The sequence below is a fragment of the Drosophila albomicans genome, chromosome 3 (genome assembly GCF_009650485.2).
Source record: "Drosophila albomicans strain 15112-1751.03 chromosome 3, ASM965048v2, whole genome shotgun sequence".
Lineage (NCBI taxonomy): Eukaryota > Metazoa > Arthropoda > Insecta > Diptera > Drosophilidae > Drosophila > Drosophila albomicans.
The window spans coordinates 6,442,812-6,466,815 of NC_047629.2; the positions used below are offsets into that span (position 1 = coordinate 6,442,812).

General features: G+C 41.2%; 8 protein-coding genes, 2 long non-coding RNA genes and 2 other non-coding genes across 16 annotated transcripts; 5 read left to right on the forward strand and 7 right to left on the reverse strand.

Moving 5' to 3' along the window:
* Positions 1-182: 182 nt before the first annotated feature.
* LOC117566747 (PH domain-containing protein DDB_G0287875) lies at positions 183-1,349 on the forward strand (the record flags this gene model as incomplete). The annotated part of the gene is made up of 1 exon (XM_034246291.2): positions 183-1,349. A coding segment is annotated over exon 1 (1,098 nt), but the record flags the coding sequence as incomplete, so codon positions are not given.
* An 884-nt stretch (positions 1,350-2,233) lies between these two features.
* LOC117566994 (Golgi-specific brefeldin A-resistance guanine nucleotide exchange factor 1) lies at positions 2,234-9,981 on the forward strand. Of its 2 annotated transcripts, XM_034246668.2 has the most exons (10): positions 2,235-2,645; positions 2,703-2,901; positions 2,951-3,951; positions 4,016-4,978; positions 5,050-5,258; positions 5,327-5,553; positions 5,618-6,866; positions 6,927-7,987; positions 8,414-8,730; positions 8,792-9,981. In XM_034246668.2, the coding sequence occupies exons 1-10, from the start codon at positions 2,544-2,546 to the stop codon at positions 9,506-9,508; spliced, it is 6,045 nt and encodes a 2,014-aa protein (XP_034102559.1). In that variant the 5' UTR covers positions 2,235-2,543; the 3' UTR covers positions 9,509-9,981. The 2 variants fall into 2 exon arrangements, with proteins under 2 accessions (XP_034102560.1, XP_034102559.1); XM_034246669.2 differs by lacking the exons at positions 8,414-8,730; positions 8,792-9,981 and adding an exon at positions 8,062-8,397 and having other exon boundaries at positions 2,234-2,645.
* Positions 9,982-10,116: 135 nt separating this feature from the next.
* Trnah-gug (transfer RNA histidin (anticodon GUG)) lies at positions 10,117-10,188 on the reverse strand. The gene has a single exon. It is a non-coding gene; the product is annotated as a tRNA-His (tRNA).
* A 300-nt stretch (positions 10,189-10,488) lies between these two features.
* Trnah-gug (transfer RNA histidin (anticodon GUG)) lies at positions 10,489-10,560 on the reverse strand. The gene has a single exon. It is a non-coding gene; the product is annotated as a tRNA-His (tRNA).
* Positions 10,561-13,418: 2,858 nt separating this feature from the next.
* Positions 13,419-15,961, reverse strand: LOC117567753 (origin recognition complex subunit 3). Its single transcript, XM_034247941.2, has 3 exons — positions 14,965-15,961; positions 13,663-14,906; positions 13,419-13,595 (listed from the first exon to the last, which is right to left on the reverse strand). Exons 1-3 carry the CDS (start codon positions 15,808-15,810, stop codon positions 13,499-13,501), a joined length of 2,187 nt encoding a protein of 728 aa, XP_034103832.1. The 5' UTR covers positions 15,811-15,961; the 3' UTR covers positions 13,419-13,498.
* Positions 15,962-16,037: 76 nt separating this feature from the next.
* LOC117567754 (uncharacterized) lies at positions 16,038-17,201 on the reverse strand. The gene is made up of 5 exons (XM_034247942.2): positions 16,989-17,201; positions 16,791-16,935; positions 16,611-16,736; positions 16,409-16,558; positions 16,038-16,353 (listed from the first exon to the last, which is right to left on the reverse strand). Exons 1-5 carry the CDS (start codon positions 17,111-17,113, stop codon positions 16,096-16,098), a joined length of 804 nt encoding a protein of 267 aa, XP_034103833.1. The 5' UTR covers positions 17,114-17,201; the 3' UTR covers positions 16,038-16,095.
* Positions 17,202-17,265: 64 nt separating this feature from the next.
* Positions 17,266-21,059, forward strand: LOC117567751 (uncharacterized). The gene is made up of 4 exons (XM_034247940.2): positions 17,266-17,415; positions 17,472-17,662; positions 17,725-18,246; positions 18,316-21,059. The coding sequence occupies exons 1-4, from the start codon at positions 17,356-17,358 to the stop codon at positions 20,567-20,569; spliced, it is 3,027 nt and encodes a 1,008-aa protein (XP_034103831.1). The 5' UTR covers positions 17,266-17,355; the 3' UTR covers positions 20,570-21,059.
* Positions 20,694-21,476, reverse strand: LOC127564997 (uncharacterized). Its single transcript, XM_052003861.1, has 4 exons — positions 21,275-21,476; positions 21,130-21,218; positions 20,923-21,058; positions 20,694-20,861 (listed from the first exon to the last, which is right to left on the reverse strand). The coding sequence occupies exons 1-4, from the start codon at positions 21,381-21,383 to the stop codon at positions 20,809-20,811; spliced, it is 387 nt and encodes a 128-aa protein (XP_051859821.1). The 5' UTR covers positions 21,384-21,476; the 3' UTR covers positions 20,694-20,808.
* Positions 21,477-21,589: 113 nt separating this feature from the next.
* LOC117567756 (uncharacterized) lies at positions 21,590-23,967 on the reverse strand. 3 transcript variants are annotated; one of them, XM_052003859.1, is made up of 4 exons: positions 23,762-23,967; positions 23,600-23,691; positions 23,410-23,545; positions 21,590-21,773 (listed from the first exon to the last, which is right to left on the reverse strand). In XM_052003859.1, the coding sequence occupies exons 1-4, from the start codon at positions 23,868-23,870 to the stop codon at positions 21,655-21,657; spliced, it is 456 nt and encodes a 151-aa protein (XP_051859819.1). In that variant the 5' UTR covers positions 23,871-23,967; the 3' UTR covers positions 21,590-21,654. The 3 variants fall into 3 exon arrangements, 2 of the variants coding, with proteins under 2 accessions (XP_051859819.1, XP_051859818.1); XM_052003858.1 differs by having other exon boundaries at positions 21,590-21,776; positions 23,762-23,966; XR_007954743.1 differs by lacking the exons at positions 23,410-23,545; positions 23,600-23,691; positions 23,762-23,967 and adding an exon at positions 21,835-21,931 and having other exon boundaries at positions 21,650-21,776.
* Positions 21,694-23,737, forward strand: LOC117567758 (uncharacterized). 2 transcript variants are annotated; one of them, XR_007954744.1, is made up of 3 exons: positions 21,694-21,778; positions 21,839-21,917; positions 23,552-23,737. It is a non-coding gene; the product is annotated as an uncharacterized LOC117567758 (long non-coding RNA). The 2 variants fall into 2 exon arrangements; XR_004572085.2 differs by lacking the exon at positions 23,552-23,737 and adding an exon at positions 21,955-22,039.
* Positions 22,003-22,976, reverse strand: LOC117567757 (uncharacterized). The gene is made up of 4 exons (XM_034247947.2): positions 22,780-22,976; positions 22,634-22,722; positions 22,427-22,562; positions 22,003-22,369 (listed from the first exon to the last, which is right to left on the reverse strand). The coding sequence occupies exons 1-4, from the start codon at positions 22,886-22,888 to the stop codon at positions 22,317-22,319; spliced, it is 387 nt and encodes a 128-aa protein (XP_034103838.1). The 5' UTR covers positions 22,889-22,976; the 3' UTR covers positions 22,003-22,316.
* On the forward strand, positions 23,076-23,546 carry LOC127565445 (uncharacterized). Its single transcript, XR_007954746.1, has 2 exons — positions 23,076-23,353; positions 23,414-23,546. It is a non-coding gene; the product is annotated as an uncharacterized LOC127565445 (long non-coding RNA).
* Positions 23,968-24,004: the final 37 nt, after the last annotated feature.

Here is a 24,004-nt window from a genome sequence, read left to right on the forward strand (position 1 = left end):
CTGGGAAAGCGTTTATTATGCAGGTGAATGCAGGTAACTAAATTGAATGCACTCAGTTCAATGGAAATGCGAGATTTCGAATTTTCCAAAGGCACAGCAGGTAGTCACGGACTCGCCTCGCCTCAAATATTCGTGGAAACGTGTTGAACAATTTTCCATTGAAACGGGCTTAAAACTGCAACCAAAGTCGTTGTGGAAGGAGTGTGCTGAGAGTGCTCATCAGTTGTCCTTTTAACCTCGAATAGTTCGCTATGCTTGCTTGTTACTTGAAGTTTCTGCTGCCGTTCGCTCTGCTGCACAGCGTCGTAGGACGCGTGCTAATGATGCCCAAATTCTATGGTCAAGACAGTGCAATAATTGTTGATACGGACAAAGCCGGACTACAGTCAAAGTTAAATCCCAAGTTACAGAATGCTTTCTACTACAACATTCCTGTCTACAAGTTCTTTAAACCGGGTGCAATGATGCCAACAACGACGACGACGACCACAACGACACCAGCTCCCATCATGTCGATGGATGAATATCCAAGCGATTTGCTGTACATTGCACGCAATAAACTGGGCCTAAAGCGCATGGATCAGTTGCCTAGTCTCAGTGAACTTGGCGAATTACTGGGCACCGGCAACGCTGAGGATACCATTAAATACATACGGGCGCTATCCTCCAACGATCAGGGTATCTCGCTTATGAAAGCGTATTTGGGTGCGCTGGACTATGATCAATCTGGAGGAGAGGAGGACGAATCCGAGGTAGAAACGCAGCGCAAATACAATGAAGATGACAATGACACCGACAACAACTCGGAAGTTGAAGCTGATTATGCTGAAGTGCCGTTGCAGCAACCAAAACTGGAGCGTGAGGAGAGCAGTCTGATGCAACGTGTCAATGAACTCATGCAGCAATATGGGATGTGGTCCGAGGAGACAACAACAACAACAACAACGACAACCAAATCTCCAACTATTGTGCCCCACAAGCCGACGCTACGTCCGTTGCCTTATCATTATCCCATTCCATTGCGTGCCGCAACCTCAAGTGTGAGGATTCCAAGCACCACCACAAGCACGACTACAGCGACGCCACAAGCGCCAATGCCACCGCATCTCAACTCGCCCAAGGTGTCGCCCACAGCCTCCTCTTCCTCCGTACCTGTTGCGCCTCATATTCAACAGCTTGCCCAGATTGCCAACATCCCGCCTGCTGTGTTGGATACGTTTCTACAGCAGCAACCCAAGCTAGCCGAGTTGGCCAAGCGAGTGAGCCGCCTGCCTCTGGTGCAACAGCATAGCAAAGCAATTGATGGACAACTCCTGGTGGCTGTGAAAAAAGCGCTTTCGCAGGATGAGACCAGTTCAGTTCAGTTCCGGATAAAATATGTTTACTAATTAATCACTTATCGATAATTTTTGACTACACTACTGAACAATGGTCATTCACAACGAAATGCAAAGACTTTCAACGTAAATGAATTTTAAGCTGAGATGGCGGGAACAAAATATTTTCAGTTTGCAAACAGGAATTACTGTATACCATGCAAATCGGAAACCTATAAATTTAAAAATGGAAATGGAACACTTTATTTGTATCTTATTTTTTATATTACTCATGAGTTTTCGATTTCTTTGCCCATCCATAATCATCGCAACAATAGATTACCTATAATTGAATACACTTATTTTTGAGGCCTCCTTTTTGAATATGTATATCTAATATTTTTAAATTAGTCATTGGAACCATCATCATTGGTAGATGAGATTATCAGTGCTTATGTGCAGGCGATATCACAGCAGTAACAAACATTTCAAACAACTAATAGTAAATCAACTAGTCGGCAGAATCTGATAGTATAACTGAGTTATAACTCAAAAAACATAACATACGGTCGTTGCATGAATGTGTGGTTGTAACTGAGTTTTTAAAATATGTTTTAGTATTTTAATTGGAGCAACATAAAGAAACCAAAGATATTTATGTGTTTCAGGAAATCAGCTGATTCGCTCAAATAATAACAAATCAGCGGTGTGGCCATTTAGCTTTAAGATTCTAAATTGGGCACACTATAAACCAATCAGCTGCGCAGTTAATTTTGAGGGAGGACTCAAATTTTTGCGAAAAATTGGCTCCATAAAATATCGATAATATCAACCTTGCAATGGTGCAGAATTTTGTAAATCTATCGATATATCGACATAATATCAACAAGACTCTATCAGGGTTGCATTTCAATAAACTTAAATCAGAACATACACGTCGCAAACGTCACCAAAAAACGTCGAAAACAAATTATTGATAAATTTCATATAAATAAAATGTTGAATTAATCGCAGCCACCGTACTGCTATCGTGCGTATATGTGGGCGAGAGTGTGCGTGTGTGTGTGCATGTCTGTGTGTGTGTGCGCCGTGTCCAAGTGGCAGTAAAACATACAATACATATGTGAGAAGAGAACACTGCACCAACAACAACAGCAAACGCAAATTGTGAAAAGTGGAAGCCAGTTAGGTGCAATTAAAGAGTAGCCTGAACCTAGCACAAGCACAATGTCACTGCCAGGCAACGGTATTTATGTGGTGCGCGGTGAAATGGCCACCTTAATGACGGCCATGCGACGTGGAACACGCTGGAATGCAACAGCCTACGTGGTAAGTGCCTCACCAACGATAGCAGCGAGCACATTTGCAACACCAAGACATTTGCAGGACGAGGAGAAGGATGCGTTACTCAAGCACTTCATCGATCTGAAGCAAATACTAAATCGCATTGAGGATTTGCGTTTAATTGAGCCAAATGTGTTTCTGGCGCCTTTTCTCGAGGTGATTCGCACAGCGGACACCACAGGGCCATTGACTAGTCTTGCCCTAGCCTCGGTTAACAAATTCCTGTCGTATGGCCTCATTGGTAAGTCCATCAAGCTCTTTGATACTGTGAATTAATGAAATTCCTGTAGATCCCACAACTCCAAATCTGGCTGTGATTGTGGAGCTGATTGCGGACGCTGTCACGCATGCTCGCTTCATGGGCACCGATCAATCGTCGGATAGCGTCACCTTTATGCGTGTCATCGAAGTGCTGCACACACTGATCCGAAGTCCCGAAGGGGCTGCCGTCAGCAATGAGTCCATGTGCGAGGTGATGCTCAGTTGCTTTAAAATTTGTTTTGAACCGCGCCTCAGTGAATTGCTGCGACGCTCGGCCGAGCAATCGCTCAAGGATATGGTGTTGCTATTCTTTATGCGTTTGCCACAATTCACGGAGGATCGTAGTGACACTGTTCTACAAAAGCGATTCACCATCTCAGAAGCAGCTGGTGCACCGCCTGAGAAACATAAACGCAAAACATCACAGTCGCTCGCTGTGCAGCAGAAGGCACCGGCAGGCGAGGAGCCGCCACAGACACCTCAAAGCACGCTCGCTGCACCGGCGCATTTAAAGGCGTCCATTCTGGCGACAACGCCTGCATCTCCAGCTGGCAATATCTTAGATATGCAGGGCAAGATCACGCAAACGCCAACAACAACCACAACAGCAGCCACAGCACAACTAGATGCACCAGTTGATGTGCCAGCTATTCAAGTCGAGCAGTCAGCGGAGCCGGAGGCAACTGCCGATTGCGACGACGTGTCGTCGACGGCGGTGGCCACGCTGACCGAAGCGAACAGCAGTGAATACATCAACTCGGTTGGAGTTCGTTTTACGCAGCAAACATCTGCGGAGGATTCGGCTGCATTGTCCGCCACATTGACGCCATATGGTCTACCTTTTATTCAGGAATTGTTTCGATTTCTAATCATTCTGTGTAATCCTCTGGACAAACAGAATTCGGACAGCATGATACACACGGGTCTGAGTTTGCTAACCGTTGCTTTTGAGGTAGCCGCCGACAATATTGGCAAATACGAGACGCTGTTGGCGCTGGTTAAGGATGATTTGTGCAGGAACTTGATATCTGTGAGTCAGCTGTTGTTGTTTTAAAGTTTTACCACTCATTAATTCTCATTTTTATATTGTACAGCTGTTGACTTCGGAACGTCTGAGCATCTTTGCTGCTGATTTGCAGCTTTGCTTTTTGCTCTTTGAATCGCTGCGCGGTCATCTAAAGTTCCAGTTGGAGGGCTATCTGAAAAAGTTAAGTGAAATTATTGCCAGTGACAATCCGAAAACTCCATACGAGATGCGCGAACTAGCACTTGACAATCTGCTTCAGCTGTGGCGTATTCCTGGCTTTGTCACTGAACTGTACATAAATTACGACTGCGATTTGTACTGCACCGATATGTTTGAGAGTCTCACCAATCTGCTGAGCAAGTACACGCTTTCTGCCACAAATGCGGTGTATAGCACTCACATCATCTCCATGGATACATTGATCAGCGTCATCGATTGCATTGAGCGCAATTGTGCTGCAGCTAAAAACAACGCTTCCGTTGTGCAAACAGCAGCATCGCAAGCTAATGTTGGCGGCAGTCGGCATTCGCGTCACAACAGCGGACTCGAGGGGATTGTTATTGACAATGGCGAGGAGCCGGTCGAGAATATTGCGAGCTTCATTAACAGCAGTTCACAGCGTCTGCGATTGCAATCAAAGAGCATGAGTGGCGACATTACCAGCGAACAGCTGGTCAACGTTAAGGAGAAGAAACGATTGCTGTCTAAGGGCACCGAGTGGTTTAATCAGCGACCCGACAAAGGTATACAATACCTGCAGGAGCATGGCATACTCCATGCCCAACTCGACCCCATGCAGGTGGCGCTCTTTCTGCGCGAGAATCCAGGTCTCGACAAGAAAATGATTGGCGAATATATTTCCAAAAAGAAGAATGTGGACTCGAAGATTCTAATCAATTTCGTCGACTCGTTCGACTTTACGGGGCTCCGCGTAGATCAGGCGCTGCGTCTCTATTTGGAGACGTTCCGTTTGCCCGGTGAAGCACCTTTGATATTCCTCGTCCTGGAGCACTTTTCAGATCATTGGCACGTGAGTGAACAGTGTAGTTTGTTTGGAATTTATATTTGTAATTTGTTTTGAAAATTTTGTATGAATTTCAGAATCAAAACAAGGAGCCATTTGCCAATACGGATGCCGCCTTTCGCTTGGCGTATGCCATCATTATGCTGAACATGGACCAGCATAATTCCAATGCCAAGCGTTTGAATGTGCCAATGACTCTGGAGGATTTCACAAAGAATTTGCGTGGCCTAAATGGTGGTGAGGACTTTGATCAAGAAATGCTGGGACAGATATTCAATGGCATTAAGTAAGACCAATTGAAGGCGCTTTCTATTTCATGCAATTTCAAGTTATTAATATTTACTCAATCCACAGAAACGAGGAGATCGTGATGCCTGCTGAGCAGACTGGACTCGTGCGTGAAAACTATTTGTGGAAGATGCTGTTGCGACGCGGCGCCACCCACGATGGTCACTTCCACTATGTGCACGATGCCACTTACGATGTGCAAATCTTTAACATTGTTTGGGGCGCCTCATTGAGTGCGCTCAGCTTTATGTTTGACAAGAGCACCGAGACGGGTTACCAGCGCACCTTGGCTGGTAAGCAGTTGCAAATAATTAGGTGGCATTTTCAAGTGAATTCATGAATATTTATTATTTATAGGCTTTAGCAAATCTGCAGCTATATCGGCGCATTATAATCTTCATGCTGATTTTGATGCACTCATTCTGACTTTGTGCAAATTTACAACATTGTTGAGCAGCGTCGAGCAACACGAACCGGTGCCGGCAAACAACGAGATTCAACAGGCGGTCAACTTTGGACTCAATGCCAAGGCGCAGTCGGCAATGCGAACTGTATTTCTGCTGGTGCACGGTTATGGCGACTGTTTGCGTGAGAGTTGGAAGCATATTTTGGATCTGTTTCTGCAGCTATTCCGTCTGAAACTGCTGCCCAAAACTCTCATCGAGGTGGAGGACTTTTGCGAGCCCAACGGCAAGGCTTTGCTCATATTGGAGAAGCCACGCGAGAAGCAGGAGCAAAGTCTGTTCTCCAGCTTGTATTCGTTCATCAGCTCAGAAGGGCAGCGTGAGCCAACGTACGAAGAGCAGGACTTTATCAAGCATGGGCGTAAGTGCATCAAGGAGTGTCAACTAGATCAAATGCTGCAAGAGTCCAAGTTTGTGCAACTGGAGTCGCTGCAGGAGCTACTGAAATGTGTGCTAACGCTGATAAAAGCGCCAGAGGCGCCAAAATCTTCTGGCCAGGCATATGCCGAAGATATCACCGTCTTTTGGATGGAGTTTCTGGTCAAGATTGTAGTACATAATCGGGATCGCATGATTCCCCTGTGGCCCGCGGTACGTGATAAAATGTATCAACTTCTGCATGGTAGTGCCCAGAATGGTTACGATTATCTACTCAATCGTTGTATTGTGGCCGTGCTGAAACTGGCAATCTATTTAATGCGGAACGAGGAGCTCTGTCCCATTGTGCTTCAATCTCTCAAAATGCTGTTGACACTTAAACCGGTACTCTTGCTGCGCATCTCCAAGCAAGTCTCAATTGGCATCTATGAGCTGCTTAAAACTTCGGCGCAAAACATACACTCCGAGCAGGATTGGCAGATAATCTTCAATTTGCTTGAATGTGTGGGCGCTGGCGCTGTGCCGCCCAACTTTGAGGATGCACTGCAACAACAACAACAGCAGCAGCAGACCAATGGCCACGCCGCATCGGATGGCGCCTTGAGCGGGGAGGAGGATGCCACAGGAACAGCAGTGGATCGGGGTTATACATCTGATTCGGAGCTGAGCAAAGCGACTAGCACTGTGGCATCTACCTCGAGTCCCAGCGCAGAGAACTGGATACTGGTCAACAATAAGGACAGCGAGCTAACGACAGCATCCAGGTAATGTGAAACTTAAATTCCACGCTATCTTAGTTTATTCACGACCTCTCTTGCTTTCAGGCCACAATCACCGCCTAGTTCAAGCACGCCAGTGGCAAGCACATTGGTTTTCAATTGCCAACTGCTGGATCATGCGCCCTTCGCGCTATTCAAGTGCTGGGATTCGCTGGCGTTTATTGTGCGGAGCGTCGCTCACATTACGCCCTACAACTTTGAGGCGTGCGTACGTTGCATACGCATCTTTGTCGAGGCCTGTCGCGATGGTGGCATACGTCAGCGTCGCAAGTTCGAGTCGGTTGCCAAGAAGCGCAACGTGAAGAAGCGGCAGGATTACTCTCGAGAACTTAGCGGCACCATGTCGATATCCACTGGAAATCTAACTTCGCTGGCAGATGGAACTGATAGTCAGCAACCAAATGCCGCCGAGCAGGAGGAGTTGGCGCAGCGCTATGAGCAACTGTCCATACAGCTGTTGGATCTGATGTACACATTGTATACGCGCACAGCGCAAATCTTCCGCTGGTGGGCCGAGGAGGGATGCACGGTGCCACAGTCGTCGGCACTCTGGACGCCTGGCTGGTGTCCTCTGCTGCAGGGCATCGCTAGGCTGGCCATGGATCGGCGGCGTGAGGTGCGGACACATGCCATCTCCTGTCTTCAGCAACGTGCGCTCTTGGTGCACGACTTGCAGACCCTGTCGGGCGCTGAGTGGAGCTCCTGCTTCCAGCATGTGCTGTTCCCGCTGCTGAACGAGCTGCTGCCAGAGAGCGCGTCGGCTGCCCAACTAGATGCATCGTTGTTGGAGGAGTCACGCATACGCACGGCCACGATTATGTCGAAAATGTTTCTACAGCATCTGACGACACTCATCGAGCTAGGTGGCACCTTCAATGAGTTGTGGCTCGACATTCTCGGGTACATTGAGCGCTTTATGAAGGTGGGATCGGACACGCTATCGGAGCAGATGCAGGAGATACTGAAAAACATGTTGCTGGTGATGCATTCGGTGCGTGTGTTTCACAATCAGGACGGAACACTGCAACAGGCGCTTTGGGAGCTGACTTGGCGTCGCATTGGTGAATTTCTGCCCAATCTTAAATCGGAGCTGTTCCACGACGAAGGTGCGTGCCCTATGTCGGTTTTGTTTTTTGGAGATACTTTCTCGATTTAATCTACGGTACCTGTCCGCCTCTAGATTTGGTCTCGCCAGCTATTTCGCTGGACATAACCAAAGTCGTTTATGATCATTCCATGTCACTGCCATTGCTGCCAACTCATAACTATGATTTGGCACCGTTTTCAGTATGCACCGCTAAGAGTCTGGACTATGCAACTCAGACGGCCGAGCTGGTGAAGCGGCATAAAAAACCCTGGGCACGTTTGCGTTTCAAGCTCAAGTTACTCAAGAGTTTGGCCAAGAAGATGAAATCCAATCAAATCAATTGAATCCACTTTCCATTACATTTCATTCCTTTTTTATTTCATGTGTTAATTGTTTTTCTATATTATATAATTAACCATTGCAACTGCTCACAAACTATTTGCAGGCAAGCGAGCTCAAACATTGACCAACAATGCCAGCGCTCAGCAGGTGCTACAGTTGCCCCAGGTGGAAATACTGCCTACTCCGGCACCGTTAACATCAGAATTGAGTATTGGTTTGCCAGTGACAGCAACTGCTCCGACTGAAGTGATTCCAACTGCGGCTGCTGCTGCTCCAATGCCTGTGGCTCCTTCTCTAACTGCGAGTGTTGTGGCCACACCCATCCTAGCATCACCAGTCGAATCGCCAAGGCGCAGCATTATTCTACAGCCGCCGATGGCTGAAGCCTTGCAGCAAGCGCCCAGCTTTATATTTGCTCAGGTAAGTGATATCTTACGGCATCATTTGAGTACTTAATTCACGGTCTTTCGGTACTTCACAGCCACTGCAGCCCGCCGAGTTGCAGAACTACACGAATGGCAGTAGCAGCGTCAACACATCGCTGCCCGATTTGGTAAATGAAGCCGCAGCAGCAGCAACGTATACGACACCCGTGCACAGACCTTTGGAATCGCCACAACGATCACAGCCAAGCACTCCCGTCGTCAGTAGCAACAGCAGCAGTTATGCCATTGAGTTGCCAGCGACACCGCCAAGTTATCATGAACAACAGCAGCAGCAGATACTGTATCAGCAATACCAGCAGCAGCAGCAGCAGTACCAACAACAGTTGCAGGCGCAACAGCAACAACAGCAACAGCAGCAGCACCAACAACAGACTAATGATGTGCCACTGAGCCATTTACTGGCGAACAATGCTTATCCATCGCTGGCCAGGATGCCGAATGCATCGATAGTGCACAGCTTTGCGCCAGTTTATGAATCAGCTCCTCCTGCGTTGCAGTCGGCGAATGTGGCAGCTGATATCTATCAGGAGTATGTACAGAATCCTTACAATTTAACCATGCAACAAGCACACAGTCCACAGCATGATCAGCAGATACAGCAGCAACAATTGCCACAGGCATTGGCCCAACAACAACAACAACAGCATCTACAACCACAACCGGCTGTTGCCTCGCCCGCCAATTACTTTAGCGCCAATATCGATCCCAGCAAGATACCGCCTGGCTCCGAATTACTCTATGGCCAGCAATAGATGAATAAAGTTTAAGCAGTTGTCGACGCCAGAGATGAAAAGAAATTCATATCTTTTGGTCCTCTTTACTTCTCATCTGTTCTAGGCATTTCTATTTTGTGTCCTCTTTTTAAAAATGAAAAACTTGTAGTTTAATTCAAACATTTCGTACACATTTTTAATTGTTTATTTTTTTTTATTTTATACATTCCGCGTGTGAGCCGCACGCGAGATTTAAATGCTCGTCAAGTGTGCGTTGAGTGCGGCGGCGAGTGCGTTGTACTATGAATTGATTCACAAATTCATGCAATACGATGGGGTAATTGCAAATAGATAAAGCTTTATGCCACTGTTTAAATAACGGAAAATAGTTTCAATTACAATAATTATTAAAATGCTATTTATATGTATGAATATATATCGTATGTATTTATGTTATGCAAAACGGTAATGTAAATAATCAAAACCTAAATATATAACAAATGCAACATTCACGAAGCCAGTTTTTTATATTAACTTTATAACTTTTAACTTTATCTCAAAGTTATGGACTGGCAACTTCTTAATTTGAATAAAAAAATTAAAAAAAAAAAACCTCCCAAACTCCGTGACAATGCATATCGCAGCATTGCCGTGACCAGGATTCGAACCTGGGTTACCACGGCCACAACGTGGGGTCCTAACCACTAGACGATCACGGCTACGTTGGGTTCATAAAAACCGTTGTTTAAACGGGGGAACAGTATTAGTAAGTCGTCTATTAATGGTAATCCATAATTACGATCAAAGAACTAAGATTTTGGAATATGATTTAGGTGGTAAAAATCGGTGCAATGCCATAAGCACACCTTTATTGCTTTCTGTTATAAGCATAACAGTAAAAAATACAAAACTTTTAGATTGAATTTTTAATAGAAAATGTAATAATTTTATAAATTGAATCTATTCAAAGTTTTAAATATAAAAAAAAACCGGTTCCGTGACAATGCGTATTGCAGCATTGCCGTGACCAGGATTCGAACCTGGGTTACCACGGCCACAACGTGGGGTCCTAACCACTAGACGATCACGGCTACACCGGTCATGTGATTCGCTTGTTCAAAATGCTATTTTTACTTGCACCGCTACAATAACATTACTCAATAACAGTCCTCAATAAACAGCGTTATGTTAAAATACAATTTCAAATAGATGGCGCTTTTGGACTGTGTTCAGCATTTAGCTAACTTAGCGGTTAGAAAGTTGCATACAAAAAATCATAGATGGCGCTTAAGGCAAACGCTTAGATTTAAGTTTCTGTATTAAAATGTAATTAATTCTGTTGAATTTTCAACATCTATTTTTATTTAATAGTAATAAATTTTGGTTCCATTAGCATAAGCAGACTATTAACAAGTCAAACATTTTTTTTTATATATTTGCTTTTTTTATTAACGTTCTTAATAATTTTTGATCATTCAAGTAAGTACTAGAAACGAACTAATATATAGCTGCATTTGACTTAAGTTTAAAGATCATCCTACTTACAAACCATATTATATAGGATTACCTAAAAAACAGAATACATCTTTTAGAAAAATTGGATATCAAATCATATTCTTATACATATGATATCAAATCATATTCTTATACATATGATTTGATATCCAATTTACCTCAAGACCATGGTAACGATTCAACAATTCCATTGGAGTAATCGTTACCTTAGCTAGACTTTGCAGCGCCAAATAGCACCACATCGTCCATTGTCCAGCCGGCACCCGCGAGGAGGGATAAGTCTGAGGATTTTTGCCAGCCAACCCAACCCAATTGTTAAATCAAAGAAAAGCAAATCAAAATTAAAAGCAAATAACTTTATACGTGCCTAATTTTTCACCAATTTTAAATATATTTAAACTAATATTAGTGAAATGTCTTTAATAGTTTTAAGTTTGGAAATGTTTTCGGCGATGGTGTAAAATTGTGTGTAGAAGCTGTACAAATTCCAGTTGTTCCGAATTCAAATATCTCATATATGTAAGTATAGAACATAACCATTTGTATAACTAATTACATATATGAAACATGTCGAGAATTTTAGGTGATCTGAATTTGAATTTGGAACAAGCACTTTTCTTATCTAAACGTATTTAAAATATATGTATATAACTTATTAAATTATCCCAATATATTATCCTTTTCATCCTGAGTTTCATTTCTGCATGAATTTGTAGAGAAATGAAAATCAGGGGAAAAAAACTTATAAAACCTTAATCTTACTTAATACTACAAAACTAAGAATCTCCAACAGCTATAGTTACCTGACGAACATTCAGCTATTCCTGACCTCAGCATGCAAACCTCGTTAGCCTTGTAAATAAACAATAAATGTTGGAATATATAAATATAATATTATATTTACATACCTCCATGGGCGCTGCTCCAATGCCTCTCAAAAATGTTGAAAGAAACAACAAGACAATGAGGAAATCCATTTTCCTTAGAGAAAATAGCGTATGCATATTTGCTTCTTGTTTAGTATATATCCAAAGTTCGAATTTTTAATATACCACACGGACTATGGCTATAGACAGTCCTCAGTCCAAAGTAGGAGAAGAACTGCGGAAATTCTTCGGACTCCTGTGCATTTTATACAATTTTAAGATTGGACTAGAGAATATAGGGTGCTTCCCGCAGTTTGTATATTGGCAATTGTGGTTGGGAGTCCCAACCACTGTGCTCAACACCCCGTTTGTCTTTATGCTCTTAATGCGACACTTGCACCATATTTGAAATAATTTGTGGTAAATACTCCAACAAACAGAAATGAGAGTGGTCTGGCTTTGCCTCAAGATTTAAGCAAACATACGTGCATTACGAACATATGTTCAATTTTATAACATTTACAGCGGCCTTTTTGATTAAAGTTAGTGCTGGGTGAGCTATTAATAGACTTGTTTATGTGCGTTACAATTATACTGATAGTAAGGGCCCTTCTTTTTAACCTTGACATTAGTTAAATCTGCTTGCAAATGTGGAAAATCAAAATTAGATTGTGAAAAGTGTGCAGAATTTAAACGACATTTTTCCCTATATGGTATAAAGGGACCAAGATACATATCGTAACGATATTTAAAAATTGAAACATTTTGTCTTTTAAAGAAATACCAAACCATGGTAATTTATTTACTTCCTCTTTTCAGGTAAAAGTGGTATCTTTCAGTTTTATTATAAAGTATTATGTTGTTTGGTTATGGCATACCGGTTTTTACATTCAAATTTCGCGCTTCGCTTGTGAAGTCATACATAATCGTATATCGTTTGATATAATGCTGTATATCGTTTGAAAGGTATTGGCATCACCTTCCACGTTAAAAAATTACAATCGATTGAAATGGAGTTCACAAACGCAGAAATTCGGGCAATTTTGAAATTTTATTTCGCACAGGGAAAAACTGCTGCGGAATCTCGCAGACAGATTATTGCTGTCTTAGTAGATAACAAACTTTCGATTCAAACCGCCGAACAGTGGTTTAGGCGATTCCGAAGTGGCAATTTCGATACCGAAACACCCAAGCCTTCCGGACGACCAGTGACCGTTGATACGGATAAAATCATGGAAATAGTGGATCGAGATCGTCATGTGACTATTAGAACCATCGCAGAGGAGCTGCAACTAAGCACGGAAACCGTCCATAGGCATTTAAAGTCGAAAAATTTAACGAAAAAGCTCGGTGTATGGGTGTCTCATGAGTTATCCCAATAATATTAAAAATTGATAATAAAATAAAATAAAAAGTAATCACAACCTTTTGCAAATATGAACTTATTTTTACTGGTCGTTAACATATATGAATATATGGAGTGGAGGCTATTGCTCCGCCCAAAAAGATGCCCTTTGCTTAGCTGCCCTGAGTTCCAGAAATTTTAAAATTATTTCATAATACGATACTTTCATTTTTTATTTTGCTTTGAATAATAACATCAGGATTCTTTAATGATCTTAAGATATAGATATATTTCAGTACCAGGTTACCAGGTCAAGCGTGTGGCGTGATCCGTCTTCCGTTTGGACATCTTAATGTAGCCCAAGAACTGTAGTTCGGCCACGGCGCGAGTGAAGCGCGCTCTGTGTGCAGACAAAAAGTAATGAATATGCGATTCAACATTACAAAAATATATATAGCAATACTCACTGAACTTGCGGATCAAGCTGTTCCTGGTTAGATTCCTGCTCATCACGTTCATCACCGGCACGCAACACGGAGCGGAATGCCTGCATCCAGTCAAAGAGATTAATCATGCGACCGCACTCCAAATGCAATTTATAGACTACTGAGAGATCTGGCATGGTGCTAACCAGCTGCGATTGATCCTGCAGTTCGCAGCACTTGCATTGCATATAAAAATGCGGATTGTTGAGCGCCGTGTGGAGAGCAGCGCGTGGAGCGCCAATAATATTGCGGCGCACCGTCGCGATGTCGCTGAAAACGTAGAGCTCATGCAATGGCGGTGCATTCTGCAGGGGACGCAGGTGGGCAAGCACCAAATGCGTCTCGATATGATCGAGCACCTTGTGCAAGGCGCGTGAGTACTCTGAGAGTGACTGTTGCTTATCATGTTTACTGCGCTGCAGCAGCTGCTCCTTTAACTGTTGCCGTGAGGCGACTTGCGTGAGATCAGCCAAGGGGCGGGCATCTGTCGATGAGCATGTGGATTCAATGGTAACTGCATGCGTTTCCATGGTAGCCAATTCGACATCGTTTAGCAATTTCTTGAGTGTCTGCAACTCAGCGCGCATCTCAGCGGCACAAGCGTCACCCAGCTCCAAGGGAACGATCTGTTCGCTGAGAAACTGATCTGTGCATGCAATAGCTCTGGACACCTTGGCAATAAACTCATCCTTGGACATGAAGCTCAGCATTTGCCAGCATTCCTTATACTCGGCCTGCTGCGCAATCGGTTTATTCAAGCAGTTCACGTAGAGTTCGCGACGTAGTTTGCCCAGCGGACAACGAGGCAGATCGCCGACCAGCTCTGTGAAGAACTCGAGACTCGAGCGAAAGAGCATAAAATGGAGCAGACAGTCTCGCAATAGCTGAGGCAACTTCTTCTTCAGATAATCATCGTCGGTGAGCACGGCAATAATGCGTTTGCAATCATTGATCTGCTCCACATAAGGACGAAATGATGGCAGGCGTCGAATGGTCTCCACGTCGTCGTGCGTTAACTGTTGGATGCGACCCAGCGCTTTGGTATAACTGGTGCACAGTGCAAAGGCATTGCCCGCAAAGTAGTGTTCCATGAGACAGTACTTAAAGCCTTGAATGAAACCTTGTATGGAGAAGTCGTAGTACAGAAAGATATGCGTTAGGAACTTGAAGGCCTTGCCCGACAAATGGAATGCATATTTGGGTGAGAGCAGCACCTTGTCCAGCAGCTGAGAGATTGTCAAATGAATAAGTGGAACTATAAAATTAGGGAATACCAATGCTTACCTCATTGAGGCCCGTGGGCGCTGGCTGAGTCTGGAAGACACGCAACTTGATCTTGCTGCTCACGTGATAGGGCAAAGTGCTATGCACCGCTGTCATGGCTGTGGCAACGCCAAGCACGAGGACAAACGGCAGGCGATCGCACTGCGCACTGAGAATAAGAATGAAATCCTGCAGTACGCTAGCACTGAAGCACTCAAAATCGGGCAAAATCACCAAGAGCACTTGATGCTTGACCCCTTCACCACGATAGTTGTTGTCGTACCACAAATGCAGCTGCTTCATGGTGCATTGACTGCGACGCAAACGTTTGCGATCGCGATCATCTTCCGTTTCCTCATCCTCGTTTGCGTCATCCGCCGATGGCTGTGCCTCCATCAAATTATACACCATTGACTCCACAGCCGCCTTCAGCGTTGCACAATCTCTAGATTGAAGCACAGCAACTCTTGCTGCTTGCTTGGCATTCAAGTGCTGCGTCAACGATTCGAATTGCTTGAGATGATCGGGTTGATTGATCCCCGTGAGCAGTGCTGCTGTTGGCAGAATATCCTCCTGCCTGCTGCCCTCTCCAGCCCCTGTGACAAACTCCTCTAACTCTTCCAGGGTGCGAGAATTGCTCTCCGACTGTAGCTCGACGATGTGGTTATGCATTTGATGCCAGCATTCCGTATAGGCAGCATACAGAGGCTGCGACGTGAGCTCCTTACCCAGGAGACTGCTGGTTACCTCAGACCCGGCTTGGACAGATCTCTTACGCTTGGTTGGCGTCTTTTTATTGGGATTGGCACGAGTAGCGCCATTTTTGTACACAAAGCAGCCTTTAGAGACGGATATGGTGGGATCCATGACTTTTGGTTGACTAAGCACTGGGTGTATTTTTTGTGGCTTTGCCGATTGCTAATTTTTTTTGTTTATGTCAGCTTTGTGCCAATTTAGGTTTATTCACAGTGCCAAAGGCAACAACAAAGCATAATAGCAAAACGAAAACAGCTGCTGCGCGCCAAATTCAATGCACGTGAAGTTGGCTGCGTAAAAAATGCTGCCCATATAATTTTTTTGTTTTTGTTTTTTACACTTTATTTTAACCGCGCGTATTCAAAACTGCACATTTACAAATTTTATAATGACAAATCATTGCTCGGTTGGAGGGGTGACTGCTACCATTTTAACTGCTACTGTTGATGCCTTTAAATGCTTGTCCACTACAAGAACACTTGTTTTATTTCTGTGCTCGTCGCAGTCATCTGACCACTTTGGCGCAAGCTGAAATGTGAATATGTACAAGAGTAGAAAATCGTAAAACAGTATTAAAGCTGCTAAAAGATAATCGTGATCCCGAATTTCAGCAAATCGTCCCCCATTTATAATTTGTGCATGATACATAACAAACTGAGGTAGAATAGGAGAATTATGTTAAATACAAAACATTTACTTGAAAGCTTACCAATAAAATGCTCAATACAATAAAGCCACGGTAGACGAAAAATGAATATGGCACATTTGCGACAATGTAGAGCATTAGGAAGTACATAGCACCGATAAGGGAAACAATTCCCACAATAACAAGAACCACAATGTCAAGGGTCAAGTCATGCTAGAGGGAAATCAATTATGACAAATTATATTTGCTTGTGATTAGGATTTACCGGTATAAAGGATCCAAATAGTATAAAAATGCCTAGCACAATGACCCATATTATGAAGCTTATTAAGAAATGATATTGATAGTGGCGCACGATTAACGAAGTTACTCCCAAAACAACGCACTCAAACTAGTTATATAAATGAATATACATAGATAGTTTCAAATGACAAAAGAATCTTACAATTAAAAAGGTTATTATCCAATTCACTGGTGTAGTGAAACGCAGATCTTCAAAGAAAATGAAGAGGAGGATAAGCAATAAGCTAAGCACAAAGAATACTATGCCAAACCAATAATTTTTTGTAAAGTACTTGTTGGTTTCATCACTGTGGTAAACATATATAAGCATATAATTATTACTTTTAATCTAATTACTTACATTAAATGAAAGAAATACCATTGCAGACATGCAAAAATCAAAAATACTGCTGTTAGCGTATATGCAACACATGCAAACTTTTGTCGCTCCAGTCTATAGTAATATGGCTGCCCTCCGTCTCCCATTGCAAATCTTTAAATATTTTGTGTTTGAAATTTTATTGTGTATTTATTTAGAATGATAACTGTAACAATGTTTTTGTGTATTTCAAAATTCAAATGCGCTGCAAGTGTGACCCATAAGTATAATACAGCGCTGCTTTCGATTGAATATTTAGCATTACCGGCTATGGCAACACTGGTCAGATTTCGCGCATTTATACAATGCCTTTATTACCACTCATCTGTTTGGTTTAATAACAAGAAGTATGTGTGACGAACTAGATATTTACGATGATCTGGATGACTTCCAGAAAGTTGAAGATGAGGTAAGTCTGCTGTCATAATATACATAACTGTGTCTAATTGTTATGTTTATTCATAGAAATCTAAAGAGCTACAGGCCTGGGAAACGAAATATGCAAACGCGCAAGTTGAGATTAGTAATTATCAAATGCAAAACAAAGCACTGGAAAAGAAAATCAAGACTATGGAGGTAAATTTCCAAAATTTGCTCGATACCGCGAAGGCGGAAATTAAGCGTAAAGATACAATGATCACTCAGCTGCGGAAGGAGTAAGTTGCTATGATAATTAATGAATCACCAGACAAAGAAATCTAAACATGGTTCATTGCAGAAAAGACGATATCTGCTTCAGACGCAAGTGGCCTAACAAATCTGAGCCAGCTGATAGTAATCAGAAGACAGAACACAAGCGTATCTTAAAGCAGGAGGAATCGGCTAAAACTATGTCCGATGTGGCAGGCAAGAGTGAGAAGCGAGAAAAAGTTACAAAAGATGAGAAGGAAACACCGGCTAAACTAGAGGATAAACTTAAATCGCAGAATGCGGACTGTGATAAGAAGAAGGACAATAGACATATCAAGCAGCCAAGCTCGAATAAGTCTTCACATCATCATTCTGTTGACACTTGTCGAAATCGTGATCGAAGTAGACGCCGCACTCGGAGCCGAAGTCGAAGTCGGAGCCGTCACCGTGATTGGAACCGGAGAGAAGCTCGGGAGGAAAAAAGAAGCACTGGCAGGAGCAGGACAAGAAGTACCAAGGACTCATGCAAGCGTCGTCGTAGTAATAGTCGCAGTCGCTCGCGTTCAGGTTCCAGTCAACACTCTCACAATAACAAAAACAGGAAGAACAGGTGAGTATGATTATACAGTTGGATAAACTCCTCGGTTGTATTTTCTGTCAATAAAATTATATTAATTAGTTGCAGTGATAGTGTCAGTTCACGGGAACGGGAATCAAATCTAGCAACTCACGAAAATCGGAATAAAGCAAAGCCTTCGGAGATGCATTCTGGTAAAACAACAAAACAGGTTAACCCCACAGAAGGAACATCAAAGGAACACACAGCTAAAGTGAACAAAAAGAATAAGGAAGAACGATGCGCACCTACTGACCAGCTTGCTTTGCAAAATCCATCAGCTGAAGATTCAGAACAAATAGTCCAAGGAAGGAAAACGATTGATCACTCTTCAAATATAATTGATAACTTTCCGGAAATAAATTTAAAAGCCGAGAATAATCAAGTGAAACAAGATGCTGAGAGGGATAGCTTTGAGGGTAAACCTATTGATAAGAGTGAAGATACGTCATTACGAGGAGCACCAGGAGAAAATGAGTCGAAAGATCCTTCTACATCTCTTACACATGCATCGCTAATGATTCCAGGTCTGGATTTAGTGAATTGTGAAGAGCACAACATGGAATCAATACGATGCCCAAAAGATGCACTTAAAATTAAAATATGTGAGCCAACTGTTAAAAATTCAGACCGAACTGCAGAAGAAGTACTGTCGAAAGAAGCTCGAAATGACCATGAAGAAACTGAATTAACGAATGCTGGGAAAGAAATTGCTACTAAAACAGCGCCCACAAAAGTTGAATCTGAAGTACCTAAGTCTGAAATAGAAGAGTGCAAGGATGCAAAAATTACTGATGAAACACCTAGCGAATTAAGACAAGAAGATAAGTTTCGCGATAATGTGGACCAGAGTCTCTTGCCGGAAGAGTCCGATAGAAAAGATAAACAAGATGAGGTTTTCGATAAAGATATAGGGTCTGAGGGCTTACCCATATTGAACCATGATAAACCGCAACCTGTTGAATGTCCTCTTGAATTGGATACAATGGTAGATGATAGCATTCGAACATCTGAACGTAAAAACAGCAGTAAAGACTTAGAGGACATGAATCTTTGCACCCCTCCAAGGAACGTTTCACCAATAATTGAGCATTCCAGAGAAGATGATATAGCAACGCCTGAGCGCCATGTTAGCAGTATGCCCGCAAACTCAGATAATGAAGCACTTTTAAGCGATGGTAAACTACATCACAGTACAGAACCTAGAAAAGTAGCAAATGTGATTTCGACTGTAGAGCCACCTACAGAGAATAATATCGTAACGCAACAGGGAGAAATGCGATCAGCTACAGGTATTCAAATAATTGAAGATATTCGCTTACCTGTTATGATGGATATTGAACACATTGCTCTGAGGGTAGATGGATTAATCGAAGACAGTCAGGATAAAAATGAGAGCGAATATGTCACAGAGAATGCGAATGTGGAACATAATAAGCAGCAATTTGTTGAAAAAGCAAGAAAAATCGAAGATTCGAATGTGGAGATTATCGTAGATAAGAAAATTGAACTCGAGCTGGTGGTTACTACGAGTTTGTTGCCAAAACCAGCGATTGTCGCATCGACTGTTATGTATGCTCAGCCGGATTCAACCAAAGTTGATCACAATGAAGACGATCAGAACGAAGAAGCGGCGATTAAGAGTGCATCATTACCAGAAGATACATGCGAAAAGTCTTTTAACATAGATTATCCAAATACAAGTCTAGAGGCGGATAACATTGAGGTAGCATTGAAGCACTTACACCATCAGTCTCATACAAGTGTCGAAGAACAGCCCGATGAAGCAACAGTTACCTCCACCTCCATGAAGACTCCCAAGCAGGATCTACTGAAGATCCTAACACAATCTCCCGTACAACAACCTGCTGCTGCATCTGGCAATGCCGTCAGCCATTATCCCAAAAAACTGAAAAACAAAATGAAGAAGACAGGCGTACGCACAGCTAGCGAGAGGACAACTCCAATCAAATCTAAAGCAAGTTCCATAACACCTGAAAAGGGCGATACGACTCCACTGAAAAAACGTAAAATTAATTTAGACCATAAAGATGATGAAATTGTGCCCCAGACCCCATTAGAAACAGCAATAGCTGCGTCTCCCCCGGCTGTGAACGTTACTATCGAGGAAACTTTGAATGCAAGTAGTCTGGAACAGGATAAGAGCTGCGGCAGCGATTCATCCATTGTGACAAAGCGCTGTTCTCTCGGTCATAGCGACTATCAATTCGAGCGAATTAACGACGAAGTTGTTCTGCGAGTCACGCGACGTGGACGTCGACGACGTGTCGCTCCATCAGTTGGTAATAAGACATAGTTATACTAGTTAGTACTACAATGGCAATAGACTTATATCGTAATTAAGGTGAATAAGCAGAATTGAATCAAAAAATGTATTATTTATATGCAGATTTTAGTATATTAAAATGGGATGTCAAACATATTATTATTATTGTATTTATTGCGTTTAGAATTTTGAGTGTTGCACTGGGTGGAACACATATCAAAAGTAAAAATATATCACTAATACAGATTTTTCGTTATTTATGACACGACTTAAATTTGTTGATAATAAGAGTATGCACAGATCCAAAAGTAAATTCCCAGAACTATGCAAGGAAAGAGATATGTTATATGTATGTACTATTAAAGAAATTTAAACATTTATACTTATGATGATGACACTGAATATATATGATAAGACTTCATTATATCCCAAAATAGCACAAATTATAATAGTGATAATCGCCACTAGGATTAGAAGAGCCGCCATTATCAAATAACAAAGCACCAATGGCTTTTTTGGCTGTAACATCGAAGATTTTAGTTAACTTTTTATTCAATGTTTGATAAAGCAAAAATTATTTGAGAGCTTACCACAAAGGCTGCAACAATTAAAAGTATGCACGAAATTAAAAAGAGTATGAAAACAGCGAACTGAACAAACCCAAATATCAGATATCCAGCTAGGAATAAGAAAAATATTAATAGAAATTATTATAGACCGCGATTAAGAACTTACGTTGAATAAAGATGCCACCCACAATAGTTAAAATAATTTGAATAATTCCAATAGCTAGCATTCCCCATTTTAGTTCAAGAAAGCAAAAAAACTTCTCCACGGTAATCATTTTTAAAGATTATTTCTTTTGAAGTCCTTATTTGAGTTGTTTTGTAATGTTTTCTTACTGTTATAATAATAACTTTTATTGTACGAATCATATATTGTTAGCACAATACTAAGATTTCTAGATTGTTTGTTAGGTCAATGCAGGCTAGATGATGTGAAAACTTTTTAGAATGTAAATTGTAAAGTGTGATGTACAACATATTCTATCCACTTTTATTTCATTTAAAAGATTGCATTTATACAGTTATTAAAAATAGATTTATATATTCTTGTCAAGTTGCCTGTGTGTTATTGCCTTTTTGCGAGCTTGATGCTGATTCTGCCTCCAGTGATGACTCTATACCGAGAGCTTTGTACCAAGAGTATGCGCAGAACCAAAAATAAAGGCTGACTGCTGTGAGTTAAGAGATAAAGATTAAATAAATTAAAAACCAAAAAGTACATAAGCTCACTCAGAATTAAATATTCTAAGATGCATAGAGTAGGACGATATGAGTGCGTTACGTTCATCCATATAAAAATGGCAGAGCTATAAGTGAGTCGAATAATAATAATATTCTTTTGTTCTGTAGTTGGAAAGAATGTAAGTAAGATTGAAGTAAACTTTTGGGACTACAAACCAGAAAAACCGCAATGATTAGCAGGCTGCAGCCCGTAATATGGGAACTATAAGCTGAAAGCATACAATAATACCAAGCTTCGTTGTCTAGTTCTGTGAATGATGATCATCTTTTATTTTGGCATTTTCAAATTTTAAAGTTCTTTAGGAAAAAATTAATTACTTTCTGTGTCGTTAAGTCCTACAACACATATTAGAATATCGATCACAGCGAATAATAGTATAGTTTAGAATTTTGAGTGTTGCACTGTGTGGAACACATATCAAAAGTAAAAATATATCACTAATACCGATTTTTCGTTGATTATGGAAGACTTAAATTTGTTGATAATAAGAGTATGCACAGATCCAAAAGTAAATTCCCAGAACTATGCAAGGAAAGAGATATGTTATATGTACTATTAAAGAAATTTAAACATTTGTACTTATGACGATGACACTTAATACATATGACAAGACATAATGGTGTCCCAAGCACACCATAATTATAATAGTGATAATCGCCACTAGGATTAGAAGAGCCGCCATTATCAAATAACAAAGCACCAATGGCTTTTTTGGCTGTAACATCGAAGATTTTAGTTAACTATTTATTCAATGTTTGATAAAGCAAAAATTATTTGAGAGCTTACCACAAAGGCTGCAACAATTAAAAGTATGCACGAAATAAAAAAGAGTATCAAAACAGCGAACTGAACAAACGCAAATACCTCATATCCATCTGGGAATAAGGAAAAATAATAATAAAAATTTTTATAGACCGCGATTAAGAACTTACATGGCATAAGGAAGGCAGACAGAAGAGTTAAAATAATTTGAATAATGCCAATAGCTAGCATTCCCCATTTTAGTTCAAGAAAGCAAAAAAACTTCTCCACGGTAATCATTTTTAAAGATTATTTCTTTTGAAGTCCTTATTTGAGTTGTTTTGTAATGTTTTCTTACTGTTATAATAATAACTTTTATTGTACGAATCATATATTGTTAGCACAATACTAAGATTTCTAGATTGTTTGTTAGGTCAATGCAGGCTAGATGATGTGAAAACTTTTCAGAATGTAAATTGTAAAGTCTTGATCAGAATGTTTTCACAGGAAGTAGCATATATAAAATTCTGTGGTGTGATGTACAACATATTTATTTTTGTTACGAAAAACTTCTATCCACTTTTATTTCATTTAAAAGATTGCATTTATACAGTTATTAAAAATAGATTTATATATTCTGGTCAAGTTGCCTGTGTGTTATTGCCTCTTTGCGAGCTTGATGCTGATTCTGCCTCCAGTGATGACTCTATACCGAGAGCTTTGTACCAAGAGTATGCGCAGAACCAAAAATAAAGGCTGACTGCTGTGAGTTAAGAGATAAAGATTAAATAAATTAAAAACCAAAAAGTACATAAGCTCACTCAGAATTAAATATTCTAAGATGCATAGAGTAGGACGATATGAGTGCGTTACGTTCATCCATATAAAAATAGCAGAGGTGTAAATGAGTCGAATAATGATCGTAACCAAATACAATAGGACTAATATTCTTTTGTTCTGTAGTTGGAAAGAATGTAAGTAAGATTGAAGTAAACTTTTGGGACTACAAACCAGAAAAACCGCAATGATTAGCAGGCTGCAGCCCGTAATATGGGAACTATAAGCTGAAAGCATACAATAATACCAAGCTTCGTTGTCTAGTTCTGTGAATGATGATCATCTTTTATTTTGGCATTTTCAAATTTTAAAGTTATTTAGGAAAAAATTAATTACTTTCTGTGTCGTAAAGTCCTACTACACATATTACAATATCGATCACAGCGATTAATAGTATACCCCATTTTAGACTAAAATAACTCAAAAGTTTTCTTAATAGAATCATAATCTCTTTTTTTTTCTTTTTTCTTTAAAAATTTATTTAAAAACTTTGAATTTGTAAAACGGATGTGATTTTATCAACGAAGCATGCTGAAATTATGAATTTATACGATTCGAAATTCTGTTAATTAGGAAAAT

Excerpts from the sequence above, each read along its gene's own strand:
- LOC117567754 (XM_034247942.2), bottom strand. The coding sequence starts at position 17,113 with ATGGGAGACGGAGGGCAGCCATATTACTATAGACTGGAGCGACAAAAG. Across the intron at positions 16,936-16,988 it reads TGGTATTTCTTTCATTTAAT|TGATGAAACCAACAAGTACT; the intron begins GTAAGTAATTAG and ends TGTTTACCACAG. Across the intron at positions 16,737-16,790 it reads GGATAATAACCTTTTTAATT|TTTGAGTGCGTTGTTTTGGG; the intron begins GTAAGATTCTTT and ends TTATATAACTAG.
- LOC117567756 (XM_052003858.1), bottom strand. The coding sequence starts at position 23,870 with ATGATTCTATTAAGAAAACTTTTGAGTTATTTTAGTCTAAAATGGGGT. Across the intron at positions 23,546-23,599 it reads TAATCATTGCGGTTTTTCTG|AACAAAAGAATATTAGTCCT; the intron begins GTTTGTAGTCCC and ends TTCCAACTACAG. Across the intron at positions 21,777-23,409 it reads CTTAGAATATTTAATTCTGA|CAGTCAGCCTTTATTTTTGG; the intron begins GTGAGCTTATGT and ends CTTAACTCACAG.
- LOC127564997 (XM_052003861.1), bottom strand. The coding sequence starts at position 21,383 with ATGATTACCGTGGAGAAGTTTTTTTGCTTTCTTGAACTAAAATGGGGA. Across the intron at positions 21,059-21,129 it reads TAATTGTTGCAGCCTTTGTG|CCAAAAAAGCCATTGGTGCT; the intron begins GTAAGCTCTCAA and ends TCGATGTTACAG. Across the intron at positions 20,862-20,922 it reads ATTCAGTGTCATCATCATAA|TTCTGGGAATTTACTTTTGG; the intron begins GTATAAATGTTT and ends TTCCTTGCATAG.
- LOC117567753 (XM_034247941.2), bottom strand. The coding sequence starts at position 15,810 with ATGGATCCCACCATATCCGTCTCTAAAGGCTGCTTTGTGTACAAAAAT. Across the intron at positions 14,907-14,964 it reads CGCCCACGGGCCTCAATGAG|CTGCTGGACAAGGTGCTGCT; the intron begins GTAAGCATTGGT and ends ACAATCTCTCAG. Across the intron at positions 13,596-13,662 it reads CAGCTTGATCCGCAAGTTCA|AGCGCGCTTCACTCGCGCCG; the intron begins GTGAGTATTGCT and ends GTCTGCACACAG.
- LOC117567757 (XM_034247947.2), bottom strand. The coding sequence starts at position 22,888 with ATGATTACCGTGGAGAAGTTTTTTTGCTTTCTTGAACTAAAATGGGGA. Across the intron at positions 22,723-22,779 it reads GTCTGCCTTCCTTATGCCAT|ATGGATATGAGGTATTTGCG; the intron begins GTAAGTTCTTAA and ends CCTTATTCCCAG. Across the intron at positions 22,370-22,426 it reads ATTAAGTGTCATCGTCATAA|TTCTGGGAATTTACTTTTGG; the intron begins GTACAAATGTTT and ends TTCCTTGCATAG.
- LOC117567751 (XM_034247940.2), top strand. The coding sequence starts at position 17,356 with ATGTGTGACGAACTAGATATTTACGATGATCTGGATGACTTCCAGAAA. Across the intron at positions 17,416-17,471 it reads TCCAGAAAGTTGAAGATGAG|AAATCTAAAGAGCTACAGGC; the intron begins GTAAGTCTGCTG and ends GTTTATTCATAG. Across the intron at positions 18,247-18,315 it reads AACAAAAACAGGAAGAACAG|TTGCAGTGATAGTGTCAGTT; the intron begins GTGAGTATGATT and ends TATATTAATTAG.
- LOC117566994 (XM_034246668.2), top strand. The coding sequence starts at position 2,544 with ATGTCACTGCCAGGCAACGGTATTTATGTGGTGCGCGGTGAAATGGCC. Across the intron at positions 5,259-5,326 it reads CAGATATTCAATGGCATTAA|AAACGAGGAGATCGTGATGC; the intron begins GTAAGACCAATT and ends CTCAATCCACAG. Across the intron at positions 7,988-8,413 it reads GGAGCTGTTCCACGACGAAG|GCAAGCGAGCTCAAACATTG; the intron begins GTGCGTGCCCTA and ends AACTATTTGCAG.